At 37.4% G+C, this 22,963-nt stretch overlaps 2 protein-coding genes across 2 annotated transcripts; both read left to right on the top strand.

Moving 5' to 3' along the window:
- The first annotated feature begins 4,128 nt into the window (after positions 1-4,128).
- On the top strand, positions 4,129-16,531 carry LOC110096336. Its single transcript, XM_020822223.2, has 4 exons — positions 4,129-4,309; positions 15,291-15,499; positions 15,573-15,721; positions 16,230-16,531. The coding sequence occupies exons 1-4, from the start codon at positions 4,258-4,260 to the stop codon at positions 16,315-16,317; spliced, it is 498 nt and encodes a 165-aa protein (XP_020677882.1). The 5' UTR covers positions 4,129-4,257; the 3' UTR covers positions 16,318-16,531.
- Positions 16,532-19,438: 2,907 nt separating this feature from the next.
- Positions 19,439-21,830, top strand: LOC110096362 (lysM domain receptor-like kinase 3). Its single transcript, XM_020822264.2, has one exon. It carries the CDS (start codon positions 20,357-20,359, stop codon positions 21,698-21,700), a length of 1,344 nt encoding a protein of 447 aa, XP_020677923.2. The 5' UTR covers positions 19,439-20,356; the 3' UTR covers positions 21,701-21,830.
- The last annotated feature ends 1,133 nt before the right edge of the window (positions 21,831-22,963 follow it).

Genomic DNA, 22,963 nt, shown 5'->3' with positions numbered 1-22,963 from the left:
ACATATAGTTGGTATATTTCCACATAGTTTTTAGTTTATTATAAAAAATAATTATAATTTTATTAAAATTTAACTTTATTTCTATGTTATAATCTTTCATTAGAATAAATTCGTTCATAAATAAGAGATGTTTATTCAAGTTTATTGGATTATTTTTATTTAAAGTGTTCATGAATAAGCTTATTTATAAGAATAATTATTTCATAAGCTCATTTGTTTGTGAACATACTTATTCGGTAGCTCGAAATACTCGTTAAATATGTTTGTGAACATGCATTACAAGAAAGTTACCTTTTTGGGCGGTCAAATTTGATGCAAAATAAGAAAAATTTGCTGCAAAATACGATTTGTAAAAAAGTGGCATCGTAAAATTATTTGCAGTGGAAAAAATCAGCGGAAAATATCTTCGGCGGACTTACGAATTTGCGGTTGAATTTCAACAAAAAAAACCACAAATTTTATCCAGCAAGACGAGTTTCCTCTTGCCCGCGCCTGACCACAATGCCTGTGCTTGACCGGCTGCCCGCACTTGATCGGCATGCTCGCGCCATCTCCAACCTGACCGGCTTGCTAGATTTGAACCCTATTCCACTCGTCAAATACCATTTCTCCTCTCCACTCGGCCGTGAACACAAAGCAACATAAAAAGCTTTTATTTATTTGTTTATATTATAGCTTAGGTTGCATGGATTTGCGGCACAATTCCGCCTAAAAAAATAGTTAAAAATTTCCATCGTCATTTTCGATAAAAAATAATCTGACGTACGTAAAGTCCATGCTCAAATCCGCCGCAAACTGCCAACTTTCCTGTAGTGATGCTTTGTAGTAATTATATGTTGGCAGGATCGATAAAACTTTTTTTGTTAAGTTATTGAATATCTAGAATATAAAGCCTGTTAATAGCTTGATAATACTCATTTGTTTATATCTCGACAAGCATAAAATGAATCAAAGACAAATCAAACATGAACATTTATCATTTTTTAACAAACCAAACTTGAACACAAATATAAATGTTCAAATCGATCTCGTACTAAGCTTGAACTACAAACACACAAATACATGGCATAACAAATACCTAGTCAGCTCGTCTTGGTTCGTTTGCAACCCTATCTTTGTTGTATGTTCCTTTATAATTAAGAAAAAAAAAAACTGCATAGATATTTTGGGCATTTAATAATTGTTTACATGCCAACTACTTGGGTGTCATGGATGAAAAAAAGCCATGTCTCCAAAAAATTATTGATCAAATGGCTAATATCTATTAATTTTATTATATAGTACATCTAAATGCTAAACTAATCATCAAATATAAAGTATAAATTATTAGTACAACTCAGCAGATATGCATACGCTTCTATTATTGTTTAAATAATAGTAGTGAGGCACATCCAACATTTTATAAAGATTTTATTTGAGATGGTTATCTTATTGGTTCTTAAAGCATCTTTTTAGTACAAAAAAAAATATTTTTTGGACTAAAAAATTGCTTTAAGAAACAGTTAGAAAACTGTCCCAAACGAAACCAAAGTCTCAGACTACAAGCAAAGCAAAGATTCCATTGAAAAAGTTTGGAAATGCCTCAATGAGGACATCTCCAACCGAAATTCTCATTTTTCACTGCAAAATGCAGTAAAATCAATAAGTGCCATGATTCATCTCCAGTGGAAGGCCATTTTGCCCCCAAATCATCGCTCGTTTCTTTCGCGTCTTTCTCAAACGAGTTCGGTAGAGAGAAAGAAATGGCGCAAGTGAACAGTGCGACGCCAATATTGGCGTTGCACTGTTCAACTGAGATCAAATGGCGGAAAAAAAAGGCGTTCGGTTGCGACGTTTGAGGGCCTCCATTCGGCTGTTTGCCGAACGGTTGGAGATGGTCTAAGAAAGAGAGACGCTCTTGGCACCGACTAAGCTTTCGTTTGTGATTTTTTTTTATTGTTTTCTAAAATGACTTTTTAGTATAAAAAATTCTTGAATAAGAAGTTTTTATACTAAAAAATTGCTTTTGAAAGAAATTAAAAAGTTGTCTCAAATGAAACCTAAATTAATGTTACATTTAGAAAAACTTCTTTCATGTAAATTTATAAGAACACAAAGCATGCATTTTGTGGTATTTTTGTTGTGAAATATGTGTAGCATTTTATTGTATTTTTACGAGACTTATTGACAATTACTTCCAAATGAAAACTTCTTATCAATTAGATTAAAAAAGAAATAAAAACTTCTTATCAATTACACCGATCTATAGAAAAAAAACAAAACAACTATCTTGGAGACGATGGGGGATAAGCTTCATCGTCGAGAAGGAATCAGTCCGGATCACCAGCTAAGGCCCCTAAATGACTGCTCAGTGATAAAGGAGGTAGGGGTACAGAGACAACCAGGAGGTTTTCCTAGAAGCAGCCACCCTTGAAAGAGTGCATAATAGCTCACTTATCGAGCGCTCTTTGCGCCGAAGATGAACGGGGCTAAGCGATCTGCCGAAGCTGTGGGATGTAAAAATGCATCGGTAGGGGAGCGTTCCGCCTTAGAGGGAAGCACCCGCGCAAGCAGGTGTGGACGAAGCGGAAGCGAGAATGTCGGCTTGAGTAACGCAAACATTGGTGAGAATCCAATGCCCCGAAAACCTAAGGGTTCAAGAACTGTGTTTCATCAAAATGATACTTCTCAAACTAAGCTGGTTCATATTGGTCACAATAGCTGACTATATAAGATCAATCAGATCTTTGAAGTTAATCTTTGTTAGAACTATCAATTATTTTCTCCATTTTTCGCTAAGAAATCAAATAATTTGGTCATTTTTTTACTATTTTTTTCATATAATACAAGAATATTGGTAGTTGATTCATCTTTAAAGTTTTGCACCTTTATTTTTAATTTAAATTTTTTTATTTACTATTGATCTGATCAACTTGTTTGAATATATTTCTTTGATCCATTATCTGATTTTGTGTTTATCTCCATCAAAAGGATCTCAATTTTTGCTCAAATTGAATTTAAAACATATGAATTATTATATAAGCAATTAGATCACATGTTTATAACATATTCAAATATTTAAAATTACTTATAACTAGTGAAGTTGGATTAAACTATATTGTCTCATTTAAGTTTGCAATCACATCCTTTTTAGGTGTGTTGCGTGATGGAATATTCACAGGTAGAAAAATATAAAATTTAACATCTTAGCCTTATATGAAAATCTAACAATAGATAAGAGTGAAGAGTTTTTATGTTGAAACCACTAAAAAGAAAAAAAAAATCAGTTTGAATGAATTAACTAGTTTTGATGGTTGATTATAAATTATACCTCTTATCAAGCTCCTTGAAGAAGGGTGCTGGCTCAATGTAGCAAATGTCATGTATAGAGTGCATTACATGACAACAATTTTAAAAGTGTTGGCATATTTATTCGGTCAATAGGATCGTAGTCAGCGGGTGACAGTGTTTGAAAAGATTGTAGTCGGTGAACAACTATAGTAAAAAAGTCCGTAGTAGGCTGACGACAAAATTTGGGAGGAGATCTGGCATTGGTAGCATTCAGAAAGAGTTCTGAGGATAATCGGAGAACGGACAAATGTCCAACTGCGATCGATGGTCTGGAAGAACGATGATGCTGGCAACATTGGATGGAGATTGCAATAGAACCCTCAAACTTTAAGCATCTTGAGAGTGCTCCATAAGACGATATGCTATTTTTAAGGAACAATATTTATATATGTAATATTAAAAATTTAAATTATATTTAAAATATTAGTAATATTACTTTTTTTAAATAAAAAATATAAATTTAAGTATATATTTTATAGGGAGATTTATATACATATAATTATATACTATTCTATTTACATATATTTAACATCTAAAACTTTAATATTACATACATATCACCCATAGTTCATTTTCATATCAAATATGAATGATAGATATGAAATATATGAGTGGTAGGAAGGAAATATGAGTGATATATTTAATATTAAAAATATTATAAGGTGATATGTATGTAATATTAAAGTTTTTAATATTAAATATATAAATAGGATGATATAAAGTGGCATGTAAATTTCCTATTTTATAATATTATACGACTAAATATAAAAGTTTAGATGTGATGATAATGTAAATATGATTTTAAAGCGTGTACAGGGTCGTTTCAGGTGAGTGAGGACTGGTTGCTGACGGCAAGCGGTGAAGCGGAGCTTATCACCCAGAACCAGGGGGAAAAGCCGCGGGATTTCCTTCTTAGCTTCAAAGGAAATGGAGTGCGCTTTGGTTGTCTCGTTATCAAGTCCCTTCTTTCCTAGAACAGGTAAAGAAGCCCTAATTTGGTTTGTAATATCTATACAAAATCTTAAATTTTTTTGCCTATGATGACAAACTGAAGGCTTGAAAGAAAAATTATTATTATTTCAAGAGTATTCTTAAATTTTCTTGCGAATGACTTTTCTATGGCCTTGCGTTTTTTTTTTGAATCCACGCTTATGGCTTTCGTGTGGTCGGCTTCGGCTTTTTAATAGCTGTGTAGCCTACCCCAATCCTTTGGACGATACATTGATTTGGCATTCTTTGGTTTGACCGGGTTAGGCTGACATATACATCCACAGTGACCAGGAAATCGCTCTATTTGCACATTTTATAAACGTTTGATGACCTTCAGCTCTCAACCATGATGTCCTTTAATGAACTGGGTTTCTTTGCTGAAAAAGAGTCTCCTGAGGATTTCATTGTAAATTTTTCATTGATATAATGTTGGAGGGATGAGCTTTTAGGTTTATGAATGTGCAGAAGGAAAATGTTGAGAATTGCATCTCCTTTGCCCTTTTTAAGCTCTGAAATTACATAGGAGGCTTAGGGCATCTCCAACCGAAAACCCATTTTTCACTCCAAAATGCAATAAAACTTCAAAATGCAGTGATTCATCTCCAATGAAACTCCATTTCTTTCTCCTCTTTCACGCGGTTCTTCATCTCGCTGGGAAGGTAATCATCTTTCCACTCTTTCGCGCACTTCTTCAGAAAATCCTGTAACGCAAAAAATTGGCGTAGGTGAACAGTGCGGTGCCAATATTGACGTATTGGATTTTGGTGTGCGATTTGAAAGTTCGTTAAGGATATTAGGTTCTTATGAACTAGCCCAAAGCTAATCAAGAGGGGGGTGAATTAATATTTTAAAAATTCTTTAAATCAAAATCAACAAACCAAAGTTCACCACAACGAAAATAAAGAGTGTGAAAATTAATGCGGAAAAACAGTAGTAAAGGAACACAGAAATTTATAGTGGTTCGATCAACTCGACCTACGTCCACTCTCCGAAGGCGCCCTCCGAGTATTACACTAAACTCAATGACTCTCTTTTTGCTCCCACAGCAAGGCGGAGAAACCTTTACAAAACACATTTTCCACCAACACTGGTGAGGCAGAGAACCCGACTCCTTTTGCTTCCTCCTGAAGCAGGCAGAGAACCTTGATCGATTGTTGAAGCTTACCTCTCTCAACCCTCCAAGGACAAAGGACGAGGATCAGAGAAGACGACTTGGAACCTTGTTTGGAGTAACCATTGTGAATCCTCTCACAAACTCCTCCTTACAAGTTCCTCTCTCTCGCTCCCTCTCTCTCCCTCTACTCTAGGCTCTCTCAGGTCAAGACAACAGGAAAAGATCTCCTCTAAGGTAAAGCAAGAGATCTTAAATAGAAGAGCTTCGGAATAGCTCTTATTTTATACAAACCGACTTTATCGTCATTCAGCCTGGCCGACCAGCATAAATTTCGCTCAATCAGCCCGGTCGGTTTGGGACGATTAGACAATTTTTGGTAATGTCGTCCAGACCGATATGATATCGTCTTGGACGATTAGTTTAAATCCGAGGAAAATTGTCTTGAACATCGCCCTGAATAGAGGTTGGCCAATGTCAATCGTCCACGACATCGTCCCGGCCGATGTGTCGTGCAATCAGCCTTAATTGTTTTCCTTAATCACCTGATCAATTTAGGCATAATTGTGCTTCATTGTCCAGGCTGATGTCCTGGACGATGTCCAAAAATAACTAATGCCTAAATAGTTATGGCAGCTGATTCTTTCTGATTTGAGCATATTGCCCCAGCCTATACATTATCGTCCAGGCCGATCGGCTTAATGACGGCTGCCTTAATCATGATGCCCTGATTAGGGTTTCTATTTTTGAACCGATCGTCTAAGTTGATATAAATATCGTCCCGGACGATGTTACCAAAAACAATAAACTCTAAGAAACAGACAAAAATTATCCCAAGGTGTGTGTGTGCAAGGTTACTAAGCATCAGGAGCCACACCAATTACAATAGACTCAAGAAAGTAAAAAGTGTACAAAGTGACTCAGACCTAGTCTATCCAATCTTGAGCTGGTTCCAATTGCTGTCTGATCTTGTGGACCTGAAATATCAGTAGGCAAGACAGTCGTAGAGAAACAAGAGTGTTTGCTATCATCAGAATCATAATCCATAAAATAGATTCGCAACACGATTTAGAGTTTGAATGGAGTGAATGGCGGACAACATACCACTGTATGCAATTCGGTTGGAGATGATTTTATCAATCTTGATTGTAAATGTTTTATATGGATAGATTTGCTAAATACCTAAAGAACAAAGTTTCCTTTGATCCACAATTCACTTCTAATCATAAACACTCAATACAGGATGCCCAAGCGTTCAAGATTTGTAACTACAATCTAGGATAAGATACAAAATAAAAACTCACAAAAAAACCATAATTTGCAGGTTATAATGCTCAACTTTAGCAAAAATTAGCCCTTTTACTATAAAAACAACAAACACATTTCTTTCATTCCAAACAATAATGGAAGGGTTTCCAAGATTTGAAATCTTACAAGAAATATAATGATCATACATAAAATTTTTGCAATGACTAAAATTTATTGTAAAAGGAAATTCAACATGTATCATTCTAGATATTAAACAAATTAATATCAACAAGAATGCTAGAAATCATCCATTAGAAGATCCAAGCCTAATGCTAGCAAAAAGAGATTTTCTCCTAGAAGGGCCCATAAAAAATTGTGAAGCACTCAAATAATCCACATAAAAAAACACACAATAATTGATGAAAACCTATGATCACAAACATGGACATGGTGACACGGATACGAAACATGTAAATTATTGTAAATATAGGACACGGACACGGGTTGAATATGATATTATAATATTATATTTTTAAAATAGTGTATAAAAATTGAATAAGTATAATATTAAAAATAACTTAGAAATAATAAGTCATTTAACTAGAATTTGTACTTAAAATGATTAATATTAGGATGTTGAGAGTCGGCTATTGATGTCGTGTATCGGGTATCAAGAGAGGAGATTATTTGGAAATGTCAATGTTTTAATGACCTCAGACTTCAATGTTGAGATGACATCGGGCATTGTTGTGTAACCAAAGTAGCGACCCGTCAAAGAGAAATGAAAATGAGAATATTTGATGAATTGGGGTATTGAGTGCAGGTGATTGATTCGGCATTGTGAATAAGAAATAAGAAATTTAATTTTTATATTTTAGATAAATAAAAATTTTAAATACAATAAATTATATTTTAAAAAAAATTATAAAATTTTTAATACACGTGTCAGACATGCGTGTCTAATTTATATTTAATACTTGTTTAATCATACACGTTTTTGGCCTATATGACACGTTGATGGAGGCGTGTTGGATGCATGTCATGTCGGAGGTGTGTCAAACGCGTGTCATGTCGGATAATGTATGTCTTTTTGAGGAAAAGTGTCGGCGCATCATAGATGAAAACTATAGTTTTATTTCACTACTCAATGCAATAAGTTTTACATGCTTCAAGGGTCATATATATAGCCCAACGAAGGACTCTAAATAAGAAACTCTCCATAATCCTCTTAGACCTGAATGAAAATTGTAAGTTCCAATTCTTCCAACATCAAATGGTATAAATCAACCATTTACCAAATATGGTCACTGCATATTTCATCAAATGGAAGGCCAAAGATGTGGCAATCTCATTGTATGCAAGTCCTGCAGGCAATCCCTATATAAGGAAAACCTTGGTCAACATAGAAAGAAATAATGTATTGGAATCTATATGAGGAAGCTTAATTGACTGAAACTACTGGAATTAGCAATCTCCTTCTATGGCTCTGCTATTATAGTATTTAGATATTTCATTAGCAGCTTTTGATACTATTAGCCATTTGCGCCAATAAGCATAACTGAATGAAACTACTCGAAGGAAAGCATATAAGGAAAACACAAGAATGAGAACTGCATATGGACAAAAACTCAGTTTATTTTGCTAGGAAATCAAATAACAAGAAGCAAGATACAATAGATCCTCTTTCGAGAGGAGTCTTCTCTCCCAAACCTTAGACGCCGCTAGGATCCCTCACACAAGAAAACTACAGCACACAAATACAAAATTCTGCATAAGAAATCAAATAAACCCTAACTTTAAACTTTAATGAGCTTCCTCCTTCCCTCCTAAATCAGCCCTCCTTCCGAAAGTGTTTCCCTCATGTATTTGAAATTCAATTAGGAAATGATTTCCTAATTGATTCCCTACCAACATAATATTTTAATTCCCTATTGGGCCCCACCTCATCAACTGACTCCCTAGGCCTATTCGTCGGCCCCACTTGGGCAGAAGTCTGCTGGATCAGGCGGTCCAGTGGCTCCCGAGTCCGCTTTGTGTGGACCCCCGCTGCTTCTTCCACTATCACGTAGGGACCAAAATATCGAGGGGATAACTTATCAATTTTTCTATGTGCTAGGGTTTTCTGTCTGTAGGGACGAAGCTTTAAAAAATCTTTTCCCCTACCTCAAACTGAATGTTAGACCTGTGTGCATTTGCCCTCTTTTTCATAATTTGTAAAGCTCTCAATAAATATCCCTTCAGCTCCCCCAAGATCTTATCTCTGTCCTCCAAGTATTGTTTTACTGAAGCCACTAGTGTGTCTCCTTGCCCATAGTATATCAAGTGAGGCGGATCTCGTCTATATAACACTTTGAATGGTGTAGTTTATGACACCGAATGATAAGACGTGTTATACCAATACTCTTCCTGAGCCAACCATTTGGCCCACAACTTGGGTGTATCTGATATAAAGCATGACAAATAGGTCTCCACACTATGATTGACTACTTCTGTCTATTCGTCCATATGAGGATGATAATTAGTGCTTCTTTTAAGGATGGTCCCCTGCATTTTGAACAATTCCTTCCATAACTGGCTTAGGATGATTTTTTCCCTATTTGATATAATCGATTTTGAAATTCCATGTAGTCTCACCACTTCCCTCATAAAAAGCGTTGCTATTAATACTGCTGTATTGCGGTGCCGAAGGGAAATGAAATGACCATATTTATCCAATCCACTACCACCAGCCCTTTGATGAAATCTATGGTCACCTCCTCCCACACATTTTATGGCAGAGCTAACGGCTGGAGGAGCCCTCCTAAAGATAGCTAAATACTTATGCCTTTGGCATATATCACAGCTAGCCACCATTTTCTCAACATCTTTCTGGATCTCCTCCCAATACAGCTCGGCAGATAACCAACGATACGCTTTTTGGTCCCTCGAATGTCCCCTAATGGCCGTCCCATGAAACTCCTAAAGCAAGTAGGGAATGTAAGAAGAGGTCTTTGGAAGCACAAATCGCTCATCATGAAGTAACTTTTGTCCCACTACTGAATATTCTGGATGGCTGTCCTTGTTTCCTGCCAGCTCCTCCCTAATTTTCGTCAGGCCTGCATCATGTTCGCTCTTCTCTCTCTCCTCAGTGCTTCCCAGTCAACCACCAAGGGCATAAACAATGCCATTATATGGGGTTTCCCCATGCACCTGAATAACCCATTAGCTTCTTTGTTCTCCACTTTGGGTCTGTCTTGGATTTCAAAATCATAACCCAATAACTTGGAGAGTCACCTTTGATGCTCCTCAGTGACCATTCTCTGTTCCAATAAATACTTCAAACTTATCTGGTTATTTCTGATGATGAAATGTCTTCCAAGGAGATACAGTCGTCATATCTAGATGGCTAGCACAATCGCAATCAGCTCCCTCTCGTAGACTGACTTGAGCTTGGCTCGGGCCATCAATACCTTGTTGAAATAGGCTACTGGCCTCTGGTTCTGCATAAGTATCGCTCCTAGCCCAAAATCTAAGGTGTCTATCTCCACAAGAAAAGGCTGGCTAAAATTCGAAAGGGCTAAGATTGACACACTGGTCATAGCCTTCTTCAACTCCTCAAAAGTTTGGGTGGTCGATTCTCCCAACTTGAAATTGTCCTTCTTAAGCTGGTCTGTCAATAGCCCTGCTATCGATCTATATCCCTTCACAAATTTTCAATAGTAGCTGGTGAGTCCTAAGAATCCTTTTAGCTCCTTTAGATTCTTGGGTATGGGCCACCTAAGCAAGACCAAAATCTTACTCTGGTCAGTTACGACACCCTCCTGAGATATCCCATGCTCTAAGTATTCCACTCAGGGCTGGGCGAAAGAACACTTCTTATTAGCAAATAAGGAGTGCTCCCTTAAGGTCGATAGCATAACTCCCATATGCTCCCCTTCCAGACCTGCTGTAAACCAATATATCATTAAAAAATGCCAAAAAAAACCTTCATAAGTAGGGTTGGAATATCCTGTTAATAAGAGAATGGAAGGTGACCGGTGCATTACTGAGGCCAATCATAATCACCAAAAACTCATAATGTTCCCTGTGCATCCCAAAAGCTATCTTGTGGATGTCTTCTGGTCGTATTCTAATCTAGTGATATCCGAATTTTAAGTCGATCTTGAAAAATATCACATATCCATGCAGCTCATCTAACAACTCATCAATGATAGGTATGGAAAGCTTTTCTAGTATTAATTTCTTATTTAAAACATGATAATCTAAGCAGAATCTCCAGCTCTAATTCTTCTTCTTCACCAACAATTTAGGACTTGAGAAGGGCTTACATTGGGTTTGATGATTTCAGCTTCAAGCATCTCCCGAATTAGTTTCTCAATCTCATCCTTTTGGATCTGGGGGTATTGATAGGGCCTAACACTAATAGGAGAAATTTCCTCCTTTAGAACAATAGAGTGCTCGTGCTCTCATAGGGGTGACAATCCCCAATGAAGCTAGAATATCTCCATAAACTGCTGAAACAAGGCCTGGATAATGTCTGGAATGTCCTCTTTACCCTCTATCTCTCCTCCCTCCAGACTTTAGAGCTCTACCAAGAATCCCCCTCCTGCCCCTTGAAGGGCACGAACCATGTTTTTCAACAAAACCATTGCCTTGGATAAGTTGGGGTCTCCCTTAACCCCTCCACCTGAATCTCCATGGTCAAAGCCTTCCAGTTCACCTTGGTCTCTCCCAAGGTCTGTAGCCATTTCATGCCCAAAATCAAGTCAGTACTTCCCAACTCTAATGGAGGAAATCCTCCTTGATTTGTATCCCTTACAGCTATACTGCCTAACCCTGACATATCCCTCTGCTCTTCTCTACTTTTCCTGTACCCATCATCACTCCAAACCTTCAAGTGTTTATCAGTTTTAGCCCCAATTTATCTTACCTGGTTCGATATGAAGTTATGGGTAGCCCCACTGTCCACTAGGATTGTCACTGCCTCTCCTTCAACATGCCCTCCTCACTTTCATAGTGTGATTTGTGGTGAATCCCACGAAGTTCAATGAAATTTCTGCCACCTCCAAAGGCAAGGGCTCCTCTTCCTCTTCCTCCTCCTTCACTTCCTCTTCCTTGTCCACCTCCTTCCCATCACACATCATGAGAACCTACAATGTGCAATTTTTGCACAAACCCTAGTATAACAAATATTCCAACTGCAAGTGACCAGGAGCACCACAACTGTTTAAGGAATCTTGCTATGGATTGTAATTTATATTTCCTTTTTGCGTTTGGAATGGGACAATTCTATCATTCTTGTTGTGCTATGATGCTTTTCTTTCCTTTTTTTTAAATTTTTGGAAGACATGATTTTTTTTTTCTAGAAGACGCTTAGTAATATACATAAGTTGATTGGTCAAAACTAATTAGATCATTTAATGTACATGAAAGATCCATTTTATTGAACCATCCAGTTAATTGTGTTGCAATCCATGACCCCTAGTTTGAGCTTTTGATGATAACAAATAATATCGTTTAAATATATATTCATTGAATATCCTTTGATTTCTGCTCTTGTCATTGAATATCCTTTGATTTCTGCTATTGTCTGTGATTACTAACATTTCAGGAAGATCACAAATTACTCAGGACAACTGGAAGACTCAAGACTGGGTAGAGTAGGAGTGTGAGTCTGAAACAGTGTAGTTTTCTATTTATTTTAATTTTTCTTTTCTTGAGTCTGGCCACAAATTGCATGTAAGTCTGAGCAACCATGCACACACACAGGGGGAGAGGATTTTTTAAAAGAAACAAAATGAAGATTTTTCTATGTTTGATCGTACTGTACGAATTTATATCGTACTATACGATCTGATATTGTAAAACGATTTTCTGTGAACAGATCGTACTGTACGAATCATATCGTACTGTACGATGTGTTACTAATCCAAAACCCTAGCCGCCAGATTAATTTAAGTAAGGTTATTAGCCGTTCATACGGTACGAAGAACTTCATACTTTATGATATTATTTGAATACTTAAATTAGCCCGTAATTAGTGGAATAAATCACGGACTAATCTATGATTGATCATCGTACTGTACGAATATGTTCGTACTATACGATGAACAGAGGCTGATTTTGATCGTCCCGGAGATCGTCCTGAATGATCCCTTGATTTGGCCTCATCGTTCTGTACGAAGTTGATCGTACCCTACGATCAATAGAGACGAGTTTTGATCATCCCGGATATCTTCCTGTACGAACATAAGAGTAGAGGTTTGTACTGTACGATGTTGTATCGTACGGTACGATTTATTTTGAACTATTTGTAAACCTTCATATCAGGATGAAGAATTTTATACATATCGTACTGTACGATGTCATATCGTACTGGATGATAGTAACGACTACTTTGAAAATTTCAGGGATTTTGGAGCCTGTTTTAAGTATTAAAATAGTAATGTTTTCAGTGTGTGACAGAAAGAGGGGAACATGATTAGAGAGGGAATCCTTGAGAGAGAGCTCTTGAGAAGTTTTTAGGGGTTGAGAGAGGAAGGAGAGGGTGAGCTTGATGAGGGAGAAGTAGTGTGAGGGAGATCACACGGTTGCTCCGTTTTTGCTGCATCTTGCTCCTCCTGTGGCCCGAGAAGAACTTGTGGAAGGCTCTCTGAGGGGGAGACTTTTCTACATCTGTGACCTCGAAGGTACTCTGTCTTCTCTAGGAGAGAGAAAAACGAGAAGGTACGCTGCCGTCGCCAGGAGGGTGAGAAAAGCGCTTGACACTCCGCCACGCCGGGTTGGTGAAAGTGAGTCATGTGAGGGCTTCTCCGCCTTGCCGAGGGGGCAAAAGGAGAACTATAGTTTGTAGTGAAATTCTCGGAGCGGAGGACTCCGGGGAGTGGACGTAGGTCATGGTTTGACTCATAGAAGTTTTTGTTACTATTTTTTGTAAATGATGAATTTATTGGTAGAGATATGACCTATGTAGCACGGATACTCCTATTTATGAGGCATGCTGTATCAGACACTTGTTAAATGCGGATACGCCTCCGATATGTCACGGATATGTGTCGGATACGGTTTTTCCGTGTCCAATTAAAATATTATTTTAATTTGATCAGACACATGTATCGGATACGCATGTCCTTTTCTTCTTTTTCTTCATCGTAGGCTCGGTACCGCTTGGTTCTCAGTACTGCTCGGTACCTCTCCGCAGCACTCGGCACCGAGAAGCTAGAGAAATCTTTAAAACAACTCTTACAATAAAAATTTGTTTCGCCCCCTGTTAGGCGCTGTAGGGGGCAGCGCCCCCTTGGACCCCCGGCAGACTGGTATATTTTTGTATTCATGTTATTTTATTGTTGGTAGTACAAATAATTGTTATTTTTTGTCATTATTTAAAATTTTAAATTAATTTATTTTAATCGTTTTGAGGCTTACGCCTCGATCCGCCTCGAGACTTACGCCTCGCCTCGCTTAGAAAAAACGCATCGATTCCCGATTTCGCCTTTTAAAACCTTGCTTTGACCAAACCACTATAAAATTCTGGTGTGCTTTTTCCTTATCGCTTTTTATTTTTGCTTGCACTTTATTTTCATTATATTTGCTTGGTGATAATTGTGAAAGAAAAAGAATTTCATTATTGCATGTTAAGTTCAATTAATTGCTTTCGCATTGGTTAAAGTTTTCTTGTTAAAAATTTAAAAACACAAAAATATTAGAACTCTGGCTTAGGATTTTAATTATTGCAACAAATTTTCGCGATTCACCCCCACTCTTGGCGATCTAGTAATTTCAAGTTGCTCTTTAACCTTACAGAAAATGTTTTGCTTGAACTCCAACTGGTGGGATCATAGTACTATGTTCCCATTTCTAATGTGTAATAGTATTTGCTTGAAACACTGGTTAATCCAAGTTATCACTGTAATAGAATCTCTTTCTAGCCAAACTTTATTGAGTCAATAATGAAATATTCTACTTCTACTTCAAGCTCTCTCATGTTGCATGAAGCGCAACTAAGGAACCGAACCCTTGCCGACTAGTAAAGCAATAACATGGAATTTAAACATGTAACACGAATTAAGCCTTCCTTGGGAGCCCCGCACACTGCACATCTAAACGTTTTTTCTTTTTTCCTTTTTCTTTAAAGATTGAAGCCTTCTGAAGACGTTGAACAATGAAAGTCATGGCGCCTTACTATGATGATTTTTACACCAACGTATTTTCCCCACCCTATCGCTTTTCTCTTCGTCTGTTATCTCTTTGTACAACTCTGAAAGCTTGAAAGGCTTCGTTTACATTTTCTTCAGTTATGCTTGTGACTTCTTTATAAGTCGAAATGCTGCAAAGCAGAATTTTCAGTTTGTAGGTCAATTGTACTATAAAAATATACCTATTTACTATAGTTCTTCCTGGGTTTATGATGCATGAACTCCAGTTGTTAAATTAAATAAAAAATCTTTCTATGAAACCCGCAAAACAATTAATGCAAATAACAATGGCACTTTGCAACTTTTGCAATCCTTCGTGTGTTGCTTTTGATTTTTATTTTTATTTTTTGTGTCGTCTTAGAAACCTTTTGGAATGATGTTACTCAGCTATTTTCTGATCTTTTTAAACTTCTAATGGTTTCATTGATCCCTTGAAGCCAATAATGATTCATGCGCTGAGCTTGGGAATGCAATTATATCTTCTTCTGGTTCTTCATTAAATTTCCGTTCTGTCCACGGAAGAAAGAATCACCTAGCCTCCGCTGCATTACCAGAAAATTCCCCATCAATAATTTTAGCAGCCATGGCTGTGGGTGCAGCAGCAACACTTCTCGCAAGAAGAACAACTTCTCCAATCAGCAATGATGTATTCCATCAAACCACTAATTAATTCTAAGTCCTCCGCTTCAAGTTCTTTTCTGACTTTCTGAATCAGGCAGATCACTACAAAACCTTGCGAGGAATGTGCCGGTTCTGGTGTATGTTCAGCTTGTAATGGAGAGGGATTTATACTGAAGAAATTATCAACAGAAAGTGCGGATAGGGCCAGAATGGCTTCAAAAAACATGGCTACTCGATACACTGCAGGGTTTGTATTTATATTCAGGGGCTGTTTGGTATTGGATTGGATTTAATTTAGTAAGATTTAGTAAATCCTGTAAATTCAGATTTAGTAAATCCCGAGACTGTTAAATCCTGAAAACTATTTCGTTTGATAAATGTTAAATCCTGAGAAACTGTTTGGCAACATATTGTAGGATTTAAAACAGTTAAATCCGCGGAGTCGGGATGATACCTGCACGAAGACAAGTACCCGCGCAACTCAACTGTAAATCCCATTAAATCCACTGAGGAATCGGATTAGGATTTATCCGGATTTACGTGGATTTGGGGCGTAAATCGGTAAATTCAGGATTTACGTCGTCGCCGGATTTACGGTCACGCTAAATACCGTTTGGCTGGATTTAGCGTAAATCCGACTCAAATCCCGCTGTAAATATGATACCAAACAGCCCCTAAATTTCCTCTCTTTTTCATAAGAATTGACGAGCTTCTCTCTGAGATTCATGTCCTAATTTACTCTTCACTGTCCTCAGACTTCCAAAAAAATGGAGCTATTGCAACAAATGTTCTTCATCTCGGTATTGTCGTGCTTGTGATGGTACAGGGAGTGTGAACTCCTGAGCTTGCTCAGATAATCTGCTGGCATCTAAACGTTGAATCCAGAAGACACCGTGGCTCTTTCATTCTCCATTTTACTTGTATTTGAGGGGATTGCAGGTATGTTTTCAATGATAGAATGACGATCATTTATATTTTGGACGTTCTGTAGGTTTTTCAACCGTTACTAGCTATCTCAATTAACTCAACAGAAGTTTCGAAACCAATTTATTGATTTCTTCTAAGATTGATAACAAGTAGGGGGATAAATTAGTCGAGTCGAGATCGATCTACCATTGTCTTGAGTTTGAGCTGTTGACTAATTTATTGATTTTGAGCTCAAATTCAAGCATAACTCTATGAGTTCAAGCTAGCTAATTTATTTTAGTAGGTTGAATATAATTCTAATTAAGGTAATAAAATATTAAAAAAAAAGAATTGTGGGGAGAAATAATAATAAATGAGTTGAGATAAAGAAAAAAGAGTCATTTTAAACATTTTTGATAACTTTTTTCTCAGGCACTTTAAATTTAATCTATTTTAAATATATTTAATAATAATATTTTTTGGATGAGGTAGCTCACAAACTTGCAAGTGAAGTATTTGGATCAAATTTGACTTACTAGTCATTGAGTTAGAGTTGATTTAACTACATTTCTTTAAATGGACAAGAATTACTAATGGGATTGGGAAGAGGAGAGGTAGACTTTATTTTATATGAATAAATGTAGTGCACAAAGATTTGCATATTTTTATTCTAATATCTTATGTGGCACTTAGCATGAACAAAATAGAATGATCATTGGTAAAATTGATACAAAATAGGTCTAATGATATTGACATGGGCAAATATAGAGGAGAAATAAAATTTGATTAATATTCAAAGGAAAGCCAAAATAGGTTTTTGGGTTGGAGTTAGCCCGCTCTTAATACGTCGTGACCCAAACTTGACATATTTGTTCAAACGGGTTAAAAATTTACACACTAACTCGGCCCAACCCACTAATTGGTTGAGTGTGTAGGGTGGTGAGCGCGAGTGTGACCATGAGTGTGAGCTCGACGAGCAAGATTTGACCAAGCGAGCGGGCGACATATGGGTCAAATGGGTTCCGTTTGGGTTCGCTGGTTAACCCAAATCTAACTCGTTTGTCAAAAGATGACTCAAACTTGGAATTTTTAAGTCGGGTTTAAGTCGGATTTTCAGGTCGTGTCATATATTGACATCCGAGTGAACTGAATTTTAATGTTTTATTGCTCCTAACAATTAAGAATTTGAAAGCTGGATAAATGAAATATTCAATATTTAAAGGTTCAAAACAAAATCAATTAGCGAATAATTATTATGCAGTAAATATAACAAAATCATATTATAATTTATTTATTTAAATGAGTTCTAATATTTATAAAAACAGTACTATTAATTGTTATAAAATTATTAAAATACACCTTTTAATGTCATCTTCTTATTTTAATTTCCAATAAAAAATGCAAAATGCTAAAACATTTGCTGGAACAAAATCTTAATATCATATATATATATATATAATGAGATTACGAAGAACTTCGTAGTTTTAATTTTTATAAAGATCAAGGTTCAGAAGTGGTTGTTTTCGGTTTAGTTAAAACCATTTGGTTAGAAACTGTACAGATTCAACAGTTCAATGGATCAACTAACAGTCCGTGCAGTTTTTTTTTTCCTCTGTTCGACCAGCTTATCACTTGCTTGAACACTAAATGGCCAGTTTATGGCCTAATCTGTTGAACCGATCTGTCCGATTCGATTGCTTGTAAACTCTTTAAAGCACCAAAGATGGCAGAAGACCAGTCGCAACAAAACCTGATCATAAACCCTTCGACAAGTGAGAAACATGCTTCACTAAAAACTAATGGCTTATTATTATTATTATTATTTTGTGACGAGGAAGCACTTTTCGTAGGCCAGTGAAATCCCGGTTGACCTAGCATGCAACCCACATCAATTTACACGAGCCAACACTTAAGACTTTCACTACTTGCCAAAGAATTCGAACCAGGGACTTAGGCTTTGTCCAGCCGATTTTTTTATTAATTAATTTGATTAAGCTGGCATGCTTTTATCGTCTAAATTATCCTGCTCCTTACCATAGCTCTAATTGTGGCCATGATTTAGGTGTGGAGATGATATTAAAGTTGGTGTTCGGGGTTAGTGAAATAAAATAAAGAAGGCTTGAAATATTTTGTTTGGAAAGAGAGTTCTGTCTAGACAATTTGGAGCAAAGGGGAAGACATTTGCACAAATCGGAACAATTTGGGGAGAGGGGGATGAAAATTCTGTGTACACAGTTTGGAGCAAAGGAGTAGACATTAATGTTTCATTAGTGACAGTGTTTTTATTATTTTCTATAATAATTTTTTAATATAAAATTGTTTTGAAAGTAGTAAAAAAAAAATAGTGACAAAAAATTGTCTCAAACGAAGCTTAAGTTATCATGACAAAATTTTAGTTATCAATAATGTATCTAAATTTTGTATAATCAGCATTATTTATGAAAATGCAAACCACAAGCGTAGGATGAGAAAGTCCCTTGTTCGTATTAACTTAGGCTTCGTTTGTTTTTTTTGTGCTTTTTTAAAAGACAGTTTTAAAAAATATTAGTTCAGAAAATGGAGTTTTCTAACGGAGAAGCACATATAAAAAGCTTTCTCTAAACTGCAGAAAAATGAAAAAAAAATGAGTTATTGAGAACGTGATTTGATGAACCAAACAACAAAAAAAAAAAATCATCCGTTTTCGAAAACGGAGAAGGCAAAAAAACGCTCAAACAAACAAAGCCTTAGGCTTCATTTAAAACAATTTTCTTACTGCTTTCTAAAGCTACTATTTCATAATGATTCATAGGTATGTCGATATTACACAAATTTGATATTGATAATCTAGCAAAGAATACTTATCATGATGTTCTACAACACACTGATCTTCTTATATAAATTTTTTAGACTCAGAATGCAACAACAACAACAATATCAAACTTTTTTTCCACTACATTGGGTCAGCTATCTGATTCTTTTTTCTCCATTTTTAGACTCAGAATGCAACTCACTTAAATATAAATAAGATAAATATGAATATTTTGGTAGTTTTTTATACAAATATGAAGAAATATATTGAAAAGCGTACTAAGAAACAAAATAAAATTATAGTCATTTAATTGGTCCATTAATACGTTAATATTTTGAGATCCACTAAACATATATGCATAATGTTCATGTATGTAATAAGAAAAATAATCAAATCTTTCATACATCATTATCATGATGATATTGTGTAATACATTTATAAGTAGTGCAAAATACATGTTATGGTGTTGCAAATTAGGGATTTATAATAAGACAATTATAAGATAAATCCCTTCAAATTTCTTACAATGAATGACCAATTAATTGTAAATTAGCTATGTATAATTGAAAGTTTTGGTAATATATGTAGGTTTTGAAAGATAAAAGGGGTTTTCACAAACACATAGATAAGAGAACAACCAGAATGATATGGTGAATCTTCTAATGAATTAATTATTATGTGCGGATGCCAAACGTTGTAGTAAGAACAACCAGAATGCTCAATGTCACTTATGTGCTCAATACTGCGTCTTGACACCGCTGACGTGATGCATTCTGGTTGATCTGTGAACGACATTTTATATCCGATCTCCGCACAGAATAATTTCTCCTCTGATGACCTATCTCAAGAATGTTATTTTTAGGTATTGCATCACAATGCATTATAAATAAATAAAACAAAATAAATGTCGGATACACAAAAAAAAATAATATTGTTGGTGTAAAGAAAGTTGAATTTGAGAAATATTGCTCAAAAAGAGAAATCATATTCGTTAAGCAACAATCCACAAGGCCACTTCAGGCTTCGGCTGTCCGCTTTCTGCAGTGCTTTCCACCTGCGCGGCGCCAATTCTTCGAACTCGCTCTCCCTCATCCTCTTTCGTCTTTCCACGCCAGTTCTTCCCCAAATGATACTCTCAGGAAAACCCTAATATTCTAACCGGTACTAACTTTCTCGCTTCTCTTTATGCCGGAAAGAAGAATCTCTTCCCCTCCCATTGTCAGAAGCGACTCCCCCATGTGCGGGAGTCGAGGCGACGCCCAAGCCTCCGAGCCCAGGCCGCGCTCCGCCACTCGCTCCACTAGATCTCGTTCTTCCGAAGCTGTCACGTCCGCCTCCAGCTCCTCCTTCACCCCGAGCATACCCACCATCACCGATAGCTCCAGCGCCGCCGCGGCCGCCACAACCTCCTCCTCCTCATCGCTGAGCATCTCCTCAATTGCCAGCCTCCGCGGCTCCCTCCCTGAAAAACCCATCCTATTCCCCTCCGCCGAGATCGCCGCCGCTACCAACAATTTTCTCGCCAAGCGCATCTCCCCTTCCTCCTCCTCCTCTTGGAGATGCTCCCTCCGTGGCCACGACACCGTCGTTATTCAGCGCTCCTTTCGAGGTGACCCCGCTGCTCTCCGCGCCCGCCTGGCTGCTGTCTGCAAGAGTAATCACCGCAGCATCGTCAGACTCCTCGGCGCTTCGCTCTCCGACGACCGCATCTTTCTAGTTTACGACTTTGTAGCCGGGGCTTCCCTCGCCGATTGCCTTCGCAACCAACGAAACCCTAACTTCACTCCTCTTTCCTCATGGATCTCCCGCATCCAGGTCGCCAGTGACCTTGCTCAAGGCCTCGAGTACATCCATGATCACTCTGCCGGTGGCGGAATAGTCCATAACCGCATCAAGAGCTCCGCGATCATCGTCACCGAGCTCCACTTTAATGCCTTGATTTGCCATTTCGGCGCTTCTTTTCTAGCCGGCGAAATACCTGAAGAGGCGTCCACTTCGCGTAGCAAGATGAATAGAGTGGATAGCCATTTGAAGAAGATCAATGGAACGAGGGGGTACCTGGCGCCGGAGGTAGTCGCTGGCGGTGGCGTGTCCCGGAGATCCGACGTGTTCGCATTGGGGGTTCTGCTCCTAGAGCTTATCTCCGGAGAGGTTCCGATCAAGTTAAAGTTCGATCCGGTAAGCAAGGAGTATCAGAGTACTTCGCTGATTCAGATGGCTAGAGATGTGTTCGGGGAAGCGGGATTGGAGGAAGAAGGGACGCAAGCAGCGGCGGAGTCGGATTTGGTGGAAGGGAGGAGGATGAGGATTCGCCAATGGGTGGATAGAAGACTGAAGGATTCTTTTCCGGTTGATGTGGTTGAGGATCTGATGGGGATTGCTTTGCGGTGCGTGGAGGTTGAGGCTGAGAAGAGGCCCAGTATGGCTTGGGTGCAGGGGAAGGTCTCTAGGCTCTTCCTCAAGTCCAAGGTTTGGGCTGAGAGGGTTAGGCCGCCGGCGGACTTCTCGGTCTCTCTGGCTCCGCGGTGACATCGCTCGCCGCGGCGGAGGTGATAAGCGATGTGACTGTTGGAAGCCGTCCCCTGAATTTATTTATTTGGATTTTTCATTTTATCTGTTACTTTTATTTTATATATATTTTTTGCACGTTGAGCGGATTTTCTAATCCTCGGACTCGTTTTATTTTCTTTACTTATGGTTTATTTATTCTATTTTTTTTTTATAATTATAAAAATTAAATAATTAATATATCAAATGTTTTTCTGTTAAGGAGCACTGATAAAAAATAATAATTTTAAATTCAAAAGAACTTATCCAAAATCACGATGCTATTGTTTATTTTTTATTCATTATTATTATAATAGCACAATAAATAATGCAATATAATATAAATATTACATAATATCTTTTTTTGAGAGTTATTGATTTGATTTAATTAGGTTGAAAATAAATATTTTTTTCCTGTTAATAGTCATTCCTGATGCTCACTTTGATAAAGCTTCTATTCACCATTGGTGATAATATAAATGAATATAAATGTGTGAGTGGGGCCGTTATTATTGGATTCAAATTTATCCTTATGAGATGTCCAATCTTGTCAGCAAGAAGACTCAAAAGGGTGGGGATCTAAGAGCTTGTAACGAAATGGAAAGAAAGCAGAATTAAAGTAGAAGTAGAGGATGATTTTCAGAGTTATTTTGGGTAAATGCTCCACTCTCCAGAAAGCTTGAAAGTTGTGTCAAAGGATTCAAAAAATGTATTTTCAAAATTTGTATATAGAGATCTGAAAGTCATTGGGAAGATCATATCAAAAGAAAGATAAAAAGTACAGTAGTAAATAAGGCCCAAGCACTTATCTCGATTATATAGGTGTTTGGTGAGATCATTGTTCTTCGGCTTAGCTCTTTGGCCTCAGGGTCAGTTCCATTTGCAAAGTCTTTGAGGTAGAGTTGGTGAAGGTGATTCCTCAGATGGGTCGAGCCTGAAGGATTGTTGTATGCAAGTTACTAGTGACCACCTTGATGAAGTTTTTGGATTATTTTAGTATAAAGGGCAAGTTTGTGTGAAGTGTAAGGACGGTGAACTTTAGGTTGGCTAAGTAGGAGGAAGCGGTTTTGCATCTTCCTCGGGGTGTAGCTAATTTGGTGAAGTATATACATTGATGGCTTAGCGATTAAGGTAATGACAAGTCGCAATGAAAGGGCATCAACTCGACCCAACACGCGGACTGAGGTGAAGGCTAGCGTGTGGCATGTGACGAGCGGTGAGGCCAGGCATGTCGTGTGAGCCAAT

The sequence above is a fragment of the Dendrobium catenatum genome, unplaced genomic scaffold (assembly GCF_001605985.2).
Source record: "Dendrobium catenatum unplaced genomic scaffold, ASM160598v2 fragScaff_scaffold_864, whole genome shotgun sequence".
Taxonomy (NCBI): domain Eukaryota; kingdom Viridiplantae; phylum Streptophyta; class Magnoliopsida; order Asparagales; family Orchidaceae; genus Dendrobium; species Dendrobium catenatum.
The sequence above is the reverse complement of the archived record's forward strand: the minus strand, read 5'-3'. Positions and strand labels throughout refer to the sequence as shown.

Excerpts from the sequence above, each read along its gene's own strand:
- LOC110096336 (XM_020822223.2), top strand. The coding sequence starts at position 4,258 with ATGGAGTGCGCTTTGGTTGTCTCGTTATCAAGTCCCTTCTTTCCTAGA. Across the intron at positions 15,500-15,572 it reads CTTCTCCAATCAGCAATGAT|ATCACTACAAAACCTTGCGA; the intron begins GTATTCCATCAA and ends TGAATCAGGCAG. Across the intron at positions 15,722-16,229 it reads GCTACTCGATACACTGCAGG|ACTTCCAAAAAAATGGAGCT; the intron begins GTTTGTATTTAT and ends CACTGTCCTCAG.
- LOC110096362 (XM_020822264.2), top strand. The coding sequence starts at position 20,357 with ATGCCGGAAAGAAGAATCTCTTCCCCTCCCATTGTCAGAAGCGACTCC.